Raw genomic sequence first — 11,715 nt, forward strand, 5'->3', positions numbered from 1 at the left:
TTTTAAGTGTTGCCCCAAGGAAATGCAAGCTTACATCTTACCAAATGCCTCGGTACTTCTAACACTAAGGAAATCTGTGCAGCTTTCGCATGTACACTTTAAATGTGATTTTTTTCCCTATTTTGTTTTCACTCTTATTTCAAGGCCTTTGCCCAATCCTGTGTTTTCCTGTAGAATCTGTTACTGTAGTACCTAAAAGGTCTTCCCAGCTAAATTATGCCTTCTTGCAACAGTTGGTCGTGGAATTGATTTACCTTTTTTTTTTTTCTTCTTTCTTGTTAAGATTTCTTTCAGGGAGATATTTAAGCAAATGCCAGCTCTGCAAGAGACATGCTGCACATGGAGAAAGAGAGTGCTATTCTATCCTCACACTGTTTTCAGTGCAGTGCTGTAGTGTGGTGTGCAAAAGTCATTCCACCCTGAAAAACTGGAATAAGAGATAAGGAAAAACCCGGACACATTGCAGGCTGCCATAACACTGTTCCAGTATCAGATTAAGGACCCCTAGCATAGTAGTATGCTGATAATCCACCAAAACATGCATAATAGAAAATCTGAGAGAATATGAATACTAGACTCAAGTGAATACTACTTTTAAGAATAGTCAAACAACTTATTAGACACATTTTTATGGAAAAATCCTTTGGATGGCAGAATTTGTCTTGTCTGTTAGACATCATTGGTATTTCTGTATTTAATACTAAATGAATTGTTCACATTCAAAAATATTTTAGACTGATTAATCTACATGATCACAAAGATATAATAGCCCAGTATTCTGCACTTATAGAAACATAGAAATCTTTTGTTATAGTAATGGAAAAAATGTAAATAAACCTGGCTATATTTATACTGTGCAATTGTAGAAGACAAGTATGGTTTTTTCAGCTGTGCCATGAGAAAGAAGTTACACATCACTTCATTAATTTTTTCCCTCAACTGTATTATAAATCAAGAAATTTATTTTGATGATCACAAGAATGGCTAAGGGGGAAAATAAACTAAATAATAATATTAAAATAAATGAAATAATAATATTGAATCATTCTTCCCTGAAAACAATATTTTTTTTTTCCCGTTCATTGCTGTTCCCATATCCTAAATCATTCTCCCCAGCTACAGCACAATAGGTTTCATCAGAATTTTTTTCAGCGGTGTGTGAAATTAGATCTAAACAAAGAGCTGACTTTGTTACTGTAAAGTGAACCCTGGATGTATGAGAATCCAAATAAAGTTAAATTACTGTTAAATAAAGTCAGTGTATTAAGAAATATGCTTTTTACATGTTTATAATGTAGGCATCTAGGCTTCACTTATTTCTGCCCCTCCACAGCACACTAAAATTATCAGGCAGTTTTCCACCAATCTCGGTGAGTTCAGGGGGAAGAGATCTCTCTCCCTCTGTCTCACTACATTGGTGGAGTTTTATGTAGAAAGTTAGCATCTCTTCATTTTCCTGGCCCAGACTGATTTATCAGAAGTAATGTTTCAGGAAGTTACAAAATGGCAATACTGGTTCCACTGTACTTCTCTAAGCTATGTCTCCAGAAGCTTTTTACTGTATTTAGCATGATTTTACATACCTTTGCAAAAGATCAGCACAGAGCTAATGTCCACAGGAAATTCCAGACTGAAGACGTATAGGTTAAATAGTCTGCAGGTAGTTCTCAACCATGAATCTTACCAACAAGGACTATAGAGGTAGCTCTTTCTCTATCTCAACTGAATGAGGTGATTTTGTTTTTTTTTTTTTTTTTTAAAAAAAGATTGCCAAATTAAAACTAATGTAATACTTACATTATGCTCTAAATATTTTCATTGACATAAATACTGTAGTTCATGGAATACCAAATTTCCTTTTTCCCACTGAGGAACTGTGCACACCACAGCCCTATAATATGAACAGCCCTATATTTATTTTTATGTGTGTGTGTGCATGTGTGTGTACATGTACAGACGTGACTGGGCATGCAAACAGAGAATGCAGGAGGCAGAGAAATGTTTTACATCCCAGGGCATATATGCAGTCAGACTGTACCTGTTCTTATGTGCATGTCTGCTTTGGAAAGTGGCTGATTGGCCTGTCCATTTCAGCTTGCTGGTGAAAGGAAGAACTGAAGGGCCTTACCTTAGTAAGCTCTGGCCATGACTACATGGAGTCGCTGCTGAGATATCGGAAAAAGCCTGAAGCATTGGCTTTCAACTTGGCTGAACTACAACTGGCCAGTAACACCCCAAACTCTGTGATGAAGGTGGCTGTTATGCAGATTTGGGTGCTCGGCAATGTTGGTGCAGGGTTTACAAGTTTGCTGTGTGCAAGACAAAGAACTGGGAATGCGTGGGCGCAATAGCCACACTAGTCCATTCTTGAGCTTCTCTTTTTATCATTCTGAGTGTGAAGCAGTTTCTGGCTCTGCCTGTGACTACCTGCAGAGTCCTGTGTACTAAGAGTCCTGTCACAACCTCTCTTCAGGCAGGCATCCAATTCTTGCCATGGTAGCATGGTCATCCCAGTAATTAAAGGGGTAACACATCCTACTTTTACCACAGAGTGCACATAAAGTATGCATTGCATGGGGGCACTGGGGCATACCATGCTATAAACTCCACCAGGTTGCCTGGAGGCATGTATGTTGGCAGAGTTGGGCAGCCCCACATGAGGGTGCTACCAGTCTCTAGATTGTCCTGACTGCACAAAGGGTGAAGAAAATGGATGGCCTTTAATAGGTGTGTTCAATAGACTTCACATGTCTTCCCAGCGTCCTGCATGTGATATGTTCTCGTGATGTTCCCAGATGCAGCAGAAGGCCAAAGCAAGGAAATTTCACCTCAAGGACATAGCTGCACATACAGTAACAAGACAGTATAGATCGACATTGATTTAAAGGTATCTTATATGGGTAGAGTTTATTTTTGTCTTCCTTTTAAACTACACAGTACGCAGACTTCTAAAGGTCATTGTCACTGTAGCACCCGTACAGTTAGAGTATGCAACATCTACATCTATGCAAGATTCACACTTCTCTAGGCAGAGCTGTATGAGGAGTGGTTGTTTAAGGAAGATGACAGTTTGCTGACTCCACGGGCTGGCTTGCTGCTGGACACAGCTGCATACAGTGAGTTAAAAGAGGCGACATCAGTATTCCAGCACCATAGCCTCCTGGCAGCCTTGCACCTGCTTCCATAGGAATGAATGACAATACACCGACTGACTTTTGCACCAAAGAAGAAAACAATAAAATCCCTGTTGTAAACAAAAATCAATAGACTGGAATTCCAGTTGTCTTTATCTGCCTCTTCCTTGCCCTGGAGGGGCTGAATACCAGAATGAAATGGTAGGGGAAAGCAGATAGATCAGAATTCGACCCTAGAGGTTTACATCAGCTGAAAGTTACCCTCTTCACCAAGAGAAATCGCAGCAGATTAGTGTGGCCAGAATGTCAAATACTACGTAGGAGACAGACCACAACCGAGTATTTTGTCATCGTAAATAGGTAATCAGTAACAAAGATCTACTTGATACTTATTTGTTCTTTAGAAAAGACATTACTGACATTTATTTTAGAGGATAGGCCCCAGCAGTACATGGAAGTATCCCAGGTAACAGGCAAGGATACCACACAATGTTGGTATACAACCAAATAGGTTCTGTTCCCCATTGTCAGTGATTCCAAGAGATATATATTCAAAACACCAGAAATTCAAAATAGTGCATTTGGGGTTGACATGGAAAATGTCAACTTGTTCCCTCTCTCCCCTACAGACAGCTTTAGGGTTTATTTTTACTGATATACATTTAACTATAGTTTGGATCAGATTGGGGTCGGGGAGAGAGTTTTGTAACTTTTATACATAACTTTATATTTGTTACATTTATATGCAACTTTTACATACATGCTTTCATCACAATGTTTATAGTCCGCGTCAAAGCAAAGAAAGCAAAGCTAAAATATAATTTCTTTCAGGAATTCTGTAACAGCAAAAACCTTTTAGTAATGTTTTTCTGCATGTGCAATTATTCTAATTGCTTGCATCATTAAGTACACCTCAGACTATGTTATTAGACCAGGAACAGTTTGGTGAAGAGTACTTTAAAACTCATTTACTTACTTATGCATATATCCATCTGCGTTTCCTGTTAAGTTCATCTGCATAACAGTCTGAAATTCTGTCTCATTGCAGCAGTATTTAAATACTGTGTTGTTATGGTGACAGCAAAAGATATAAGATTTATTGTCAGAAAGACGGGGGCAGTGAAAACCAAAGTGGTAGCGACCTTTGTAGTCCGTGTATGGCTCGCAGACCCGAAAATGCGCGGACAACGCTGTAAAACAGAGAACAATATTAGCTTTGTGAGTCACTTGTGTTATCTGTTTGTTATGAACTATAATTTTTCATTGGTTAAACTCAAACAATTGGTGTTTGATTTCTGAAAAAACATTAATATTTCAGAACTTACAACATCATAACATATAGTACTAAAAGACTACAATATTTAGCCTCCTGTTGTATTTTGACTTTCATTATTACTATGTTTCTGATTGCTATTATTTCTTTTCAGGGAAGAGAAGAAATGCCCTCCAAGCCAAGAAGCACGAAAATATTTAAGGAAATGTTTTCATACTGCTGTTCTAAACATGGATATCCATAAACACCCAACAATATTCATGCTTGATCCTCCTGAGATGACATCATACAAACAAAAAGAGTATGTAAAAACTGCAATAAAAGTTTGATGACACTTGATTTACAGTCACTGTTCTTGACAGAATATACATTCTCTACTGTAAAGGTCATTCTTTGATAAGGATTATTCTGCCAGAAATAGCAATTACAAAACAGTAGAACAGATCTGAACAACTTTGAATTTGCAAATAGATAGAACTAATAGAAATACAGCTATTCCTGGGAGTTCTTACATTTCTCCTTTATTAAATTCTCATGTAAAGTGTTTATTACATCTCTGAGACATTTTTTACAGGAATATGTCACACCATCACTCTTCCTGGGGGAAAAAGAAAAAAAAAATAGAAAAAGAAATGCTCTCCATGTATATACAGAATGCAGACTTGAAGCTGATTGCTGCGTGGCGAGAAGCACACTGTGGTTACACATACATGGTAAGACTGTGGGCAGATGCCAGCTCTCTGACCATGCTCTAAGACTACTGGTTGCGAACAGCTCTGAACTGGAAGCTGTGCAATCATCTTAGATTCCCTGAATGAATTAACCGTGCAGAGGTACAGGATACAGATCCCTTCCAGTATGGTCATAAGCAACCACACGCAACTTCCTGCTTGATCTGAAAAGTCTTGTAAGAGACAATATCTGGTTCTATATACTGCCAACATTTTAACTGATTTATAGTTTGTGTTATGGTAGGCCTTATGGCATCATTTAAGATTATATGTACCATACAGACCCCCAAAGGCCTTACACTCTAAGGAAAGTGAAATGCAGAAGTCAAGAGTCTGAATACTTTTAGCAGTGAAATGTTTTTACTCTGATTAGAGAACAGAAGCACAGCGATGCTGTGGGTAGCTGCACTTCATAAGGTTACGCCAATTAATAAAGGATATTCACTGTAGACTGGCAGAATTAACCCTTGTAACTTGGTGTATGATTTTTGTATCAGTTTACCAGTACAAGAGGTTACAGATAATGACTTGCATGTATTAAGCTTAACTTTATTGTATCTTTCTGCACATAGTCCCTGTTGATCTGTAACTGCATCTGTGTACCTTATCCATCTAATCCTCATTTCTTTCTATGCTGCTTAAAAAGTCTATTCCTAAGACTTTTGTTTCTCAGTTTTACAAAATACATTAATTTCAAGAATGTCTCACTCTTTCTGTAGGTCTAGTCACATTTTAAGGATTGTGACAGTGGAGATTACTTCTTTACTTGTGTGTATAGAGGGAGCCTAGAACAAAAAAACCCAGATTACTAAACTGAAGAGAAAACAAGGTAACTTGTATTGCCCTCTGAGCGAAGAAAAACCACTCTAAACATTTTACATTCATACATATATACACACACTGGCATGCGCACACACACATACCTGTCATCATTACTTTAACAAAAGAGAAAATCCTTTTGTTGATTAATTCAGTCAGGAACTGAAAGTGCTAGGAGAATGCTATTTCTAAAGGAAGATAGATATTGAAAAAACTAATTACGTATCTTGCCCTGCCTGGAAAAAACGCGTGTTCCAAATAGGACAATGTAATTTTTGAAGCCTCTGGCATAGATGGTGGTTTCAAGTTTGGGACATTTTAATGGAAGATATTTATTGCTAGAACCAGCTTTGCAAATAACAGGATAGGAAAAATGCCATTTTTTGTGTGTTATTACTACAATTTAGCTTAGGTGAATTACACCCGTGTTAAGCTATCACAAGTGAACAGCAGCCCTGCAAAGTTATACCGGACTTGTATACACATCTAGCGTGTGTTATAAGAATTAAAACTAGCTCCTTCTGTTTCATAAGCAATCGAATACTTCCATGCTTCTGAAATCATTCAGTGCTCTGAGAGAGACACTGCACTGTGGGAATGCACTAGAGGGCTATAAAACCCTAAGAAGTTTAGCTTGCTTGTCACTGAAAAGTGGTTTACTTAACAGCACACGTGAAAATGTCCCCTGATCCCTAGACAGGTCCTTTGCCCATTTTAAAAGGAAAACAAACCCCAAACTTGATGACGAAAACTGGGGGAAGGATGACTACAGAATGAAGGGAGAATGAAGATAACATCAGGTCAGAGGAGGAGGGATGTCTGTAATAAAATGTAGTCCTAACCAAATCCTTAAATAGTAAAATGTGTGTCAGTGATTAAAATAAATGTACAAATTAGAGCATAACATGATGATTGAATTACAGTCTGAATTGGGTAGTCAGTGTGTGGTGGGTTAACCCTAGTAGGCAGCTAAGCACCACACAGCTGCTTGCTCACTCCCCCTCTCAGTGGGACGGGTGAGAGAATCAGAAGGGCAAAGCGAGAAAATTCGTGGGTCGAGATAAAGACTGTTTAATAAATGAATAAGAAAAAAAACCCCAACAACAACAAAAAAAACCCCAACCCACGAGTGATGCTAAAGCAATCACTCACTGCCAGCAGACTGATGCCAACCCAGTCCCCGAGCAATTTTTGGATAAACTCCCACCCTAGTTTTATCGCTGAGCATGACGTTATATGATATGGAATATCACTTTCACCAGTTTGGGTCAGCTGTGCCAGCTGTGTCCCCTGCCAGGCTCTTGCCCACTCCCGCCTCCTTGCTGAGGTGCACAATGAGAAACAGAAGTGGCCTTGACCCTGTATAAGGGCTGTTCAGTAACAGCTAAAATACTAGTGTGTTACCAACACTGCTTTGGTTACCAGTCTAAAAAACAGCATCATACAGGCTCCCTTGAAAATTAACCTCATCCCAGCCAGACCTAGTACACAGTGAAAAAACTCCATCAATTTCTTGTGTGTAACTGATATAATATAAATAAAATATTCTGTGTAATAAAGACAGATAAAATAATCTGTGTCATTCTACTTGCCGTCTTTGCTTCTCCGAGAATCAGAGATCCAACAAACAAAGCGCAATTTTGTTTTAAAAATATTTTTCCCGAAAATAACTTTGCTTAAATCCTGAGGATTAGAGAGCCTTATTTCTACAGAAATACTTCAAATATAAGTACTGTACACGAAAGGCTCTACACTAATAGCCTGTTGCAAAGATGGCAGCTGTTTCTGAGGTGGAGTTGCATGTGTAAATTCTCGTACTATTTTTGAAAAGTATTATTGAACGGGTAAGTGATAGAGATGCTCCTATCTCTGTTCCTACTAATTTCAAGAAGAGAATAGTCTGTCATGCTTCAATTGACAGATTTAAGCTCATCTTAAGATGTAGCTACTCTACCTTAAAAGGTAAACAGCCAGTGTACATCAAACTGTTACTTCCCTATCTGTTCACAGTTAGAGATCTGTGTAATGCTGATTAAATTTTTAATGTAGCTACTAAATTTTTAAAGCCCCAAGGTTTTCAGAATGACTGGTTTTATAAGCTTTCCATATGGATCCACAGAAATATTCACATTTATGCATATTACTTAGCACAATGCCAATCATTTGAGATCCTCTGATAATTTTGCTATATGGACATTCATTTCCTACTTCAAAGAAAAAATACTGTAATGTGCAAATAATCTGCCAATTTTTGCTTGTTAGTATAAGCCTTGCTGCCATCCCTGATTTTATAAATGTGTTTCAATCCATTAAATGAATATAAATATCAACATTACCGCAAAGCAAATCTAAGAGTTAGTGGTCAGAAGGGATATTCTTCTGGTATGACTGCATGCTGCTCCTGCCTTTATTATTCATTCCCTGTGCGGCTAGTACAACTAGTAAGTGTTCACAAATCCTAAAATTGTATGCCTTTGTGATCTTGAGAGCACTGAAATAAAATCAGTCTGAAGTTTCAGTATTCTTCATCCGATTTTGTCCTTTTTTTAAGCGGAGCCATAGCCTACCTACTCCGAACTGAAGCCTTTCTTTTCAGCATTATTTGTCCCTGGCCTGACAGCATTTTGCCCATGTTAGGCAACTGTATCTCCTTCCTAACCACTCAGCTAAAGCTGCCAAACTTCATCCTTATGCTGAGCCATGACCTTGGTATCTGACCACACCTCTGCTCCACTGCCACTGTCTGTGCTTCTCTCCTTTTCTAACACAATGAAGACGGGGCTCTGAGAACTGCTGCTCTGGGAACTTTTCTGTTACTTGTGCCCTTACTTTCATTCCACCTATGGAGCCAGTGAAAGTTATGCTTCCAATTTTTAAGTGCGGTTTTCAACCATGCATACAGATTTTAGAAATTTAGTACTAAGATTGTAAATCTTAGTGTATCAAAGACTTGGAAGTAAAGCATGATCTTACAGACAGACGCCTGTAATTCTAGGGAACTCAAAAGGACTCTTGCCATTAGATTTTTTTATTTCAGCTCAGTTTAAAAATTATGTTCATATTATTCCAATGACAGTAGCATCCTTTTTTCCCCATGTCATTCTCACTGCATAAAGCCAGTAATTTTCCTTTATGGAAGCTGACCTGTCTTGGACAAAAACAATTTATATTCATGGTGGCTGCACAATAATAAATAATAAATTTAATCCTGTAAAATTTGCGTGAGTTAGCAATGACCCAAACCCACTCCCTACAGATGTCAGTAGCAGAATTCCCCAAGGAGAAGAGTTAGGCTGGCATGAAAGGCTTGTGATGATTTCAAATTAAGCCTGTACTCTACATGATAATAAGAGATGTCAGATAATAAAATCCTAATAGCCAAGGAGCAACAAGAAAATAAGGTACACATTTACAAAGACAACAGTTTTTTACGTTAATAGCTAAATTATGTAAGAAGTAAAAGCTACGTGTAAGTAGTTCCAAATAAAAACATTGTACTTCAGAGGCAGTACTTTTCTTCTAAGAGAAAAAAATACCAGAACACTGGCTTTATGCCTGGGTTTGAAGGAAAAAGTGTGTATTTATACCAGTGGCTGACTACTTCTATTTGCACACACGGTGTAATCACAGTGTCCCATTCAACTGGAACATAGGAACCATCTTGAGGAAAATGGTCGGAGAAGTGGGATCTCAGGAGGTCTCTAGCAGAAGTTCCCTATAAAGAGTAGTAAAGGTATGAAAACTTAACAAAAATCAACAGAAGAGACTGGAGCAGCTGGAAAAGTTTTGTGATGTTTGATCACTGGGATACGCTCACTGAAGTGTTCTTGAATAATTGGCTTAACTCATGCACCAGGGAAATAGCTTTCTGAAATGACTTTAACCTGGAAAACAACAAAGAAGCTGCTACAACTCCTGTGTCTGATTCTATTACATAGGAGGAGGGTAGTTACATAACTAGGGATGCAGCGCCATACATAGGGATATCAGTGGAAGGACTCTAAAGGAAAAAAGTTTTAAGATTAGGCAGAGAAGCAGTCTAGTCAACAATACTATAACACTGTTAGGAAAAGGACTATGTCAGTTATAACTAAATAATGAACTATCATTAGCAAGAATCAGCTTGCAACAAACAATAAGAATGTGGGCAACAAAATACACCCTTGAACTAATTGATGAAGATCTAAGAGTATTATAAGCATTACACAGAGTAGTAACAACTCTTCTGGAGCACAAGGATACTTTAAGATATAATGCCTGGTAGAGTTTTAAATATGGTCATTAGGGACATGATGTAGTACAAGAGAATAAGCAGCAGTGATGGGAAAAAAAAGTCTTTTTGGATTAAAAAGTGCTTCAAGAATGGAGGATAAAAGAGGTTGTAACAGAGTTAAAAACTCGCAGGATCACACCTATTTGGACTAAGAACCTTTTTAATTATTTTTTTTAATATTCACTCATAATTACAGAAAACCTTAATGTTATAAATAACTCCTGAAGAACAAATGCAACTAATAATCATAGCACTTGTCTCATTCTCAGTCTAACAACTGACAGATTTCTCCATGAATCTTTTCTGTGTGCTAGTAGCAAACATCTAGGGTAGATTTACTAACCATCAGGAGAAAAAAATCTCTGGAACCACTCTGTGGTCCAGTCAATTCTTTAGATTCAGGATAAAACCATAATATTTGTATACCATGTCATCATGCATTTTTCTTTTAAATATATATAAAAGAAGTTACATTATATCTAACACGTATTCATCTCAAGAACAGCTGAAGTTCCAAGTTCAACCCCTCACATGCTTACATACTCCTGTGCGCACATATAAAACCACACAATTGGAACCTGACTTGCTCTGCTTCCAAACAATGGTTGGATTGTATGGTGATGTAGAGCTTGCTTTTTTCTTTTAGATGAGCTGAAAAATTGGCATATCAAAACAATAGGTTTGTTTCTTTTAAATTTTCAGCCTGCTTTACCATGTCAGTGTTCCACCACCTTTTCCTTCTTAAACCGAATTTTCAAATGCATTTCAAATTCTAGCTTCCAGTTCTTAAATACAAAGAGACTTTATTTATTTATTACTCAACTAACAATCCATTTGATCTTGATTGTTTTGTAGGAACCCAGTATTAAATTGCAACTAATTTTTCCCTGTGGTACGCATCAGTGAAAGATTCAAAGTATAAACGTTACCTGCTGACAAGAGTAATGAAAGCAGAACCATCAGCACATTCAAGGACTGTTGACCACAACTTGTCATCGTTGGCTTTCATTGGTCCATTACAGAATTACCTGTTTGACGAGATGCAACATCATGGTGAAGTTTCTGGTTCATCTTACTTTCATTATTCAAACTTTTACTTCCCCACATTTGGTAAAATGAGATGGCTTTGCGCAATAAAAAAAAAAACAAACACCATACTTTTTTTTCCTGGATTTTAAAGTGAAATAAATTATCCTTTCTATGATTTCATTAAAATTCCTTTCTCATTTTACCATGAATGTATACAGCTATTTACGTACTTTTCAGTAACCCATAGTAGAGATGAATCATATAAAGCCTTTATTGGATATCCACACTTCCCCTGTAATCTACATTCAGCAAAACTGTGCTTGTTTTACTGTCACAAGAATGGGCTATTATATTATGCCTGTAAGTACTAGAAGGATACAAACAATATAAAAAATAAATTGGCTGCTTTGCAAGTCAATCTGTTTTACCCCATTAGAGGGTGCAGTCGTTCAGAAA

General features: G+C 37.5%; 1 protein-coding gene across 1 annotated transcript in view; it reads right to left on the reverse strand.

The window, feature by feature from the left end:
* The window catches only part of KIAA1644 (KIAA1644 ortholog), a 15,230-nt gene extending 4,004 nt beyond the window's left edge, over window positions 1–11,226 (reverse strand). The window contains exons 1-2 of the mRNA XM_009879782.1: window positions 11,160–11,226; window positions 4,111–4,324 (exon numbers count right to left, since the gene is read on the reverse strand). Of these exons, the coding sequence (XP_009878084.1) occupies window positions 4,111–4,324; window positions 11,160–11,226 (281 nt within the window). The remainder of the gene's footprint in view (window positions 1–4,110; window positions 4,325–11,159) is intronic.
* Between the last annotated feature and the right edge of the window lie 489 nt (window positions 11,227–11,715).

This window comes from Charadrius vociferus, unplaced genomic scaffold (genome assembly GCF_000708025.1).
Source record: "Charadrius vociferus isolate BGI_N301 unplaced genomic scaffold, ASM70802v2 scaffold90, whole genome shotgun sequence".
NCBI classification, from domain to species: Eukaryota; Metazoa; Chordata; class Aves; order Charadriiformes; family Charadriidae; genus Charadrius; species Charadrius vociferus.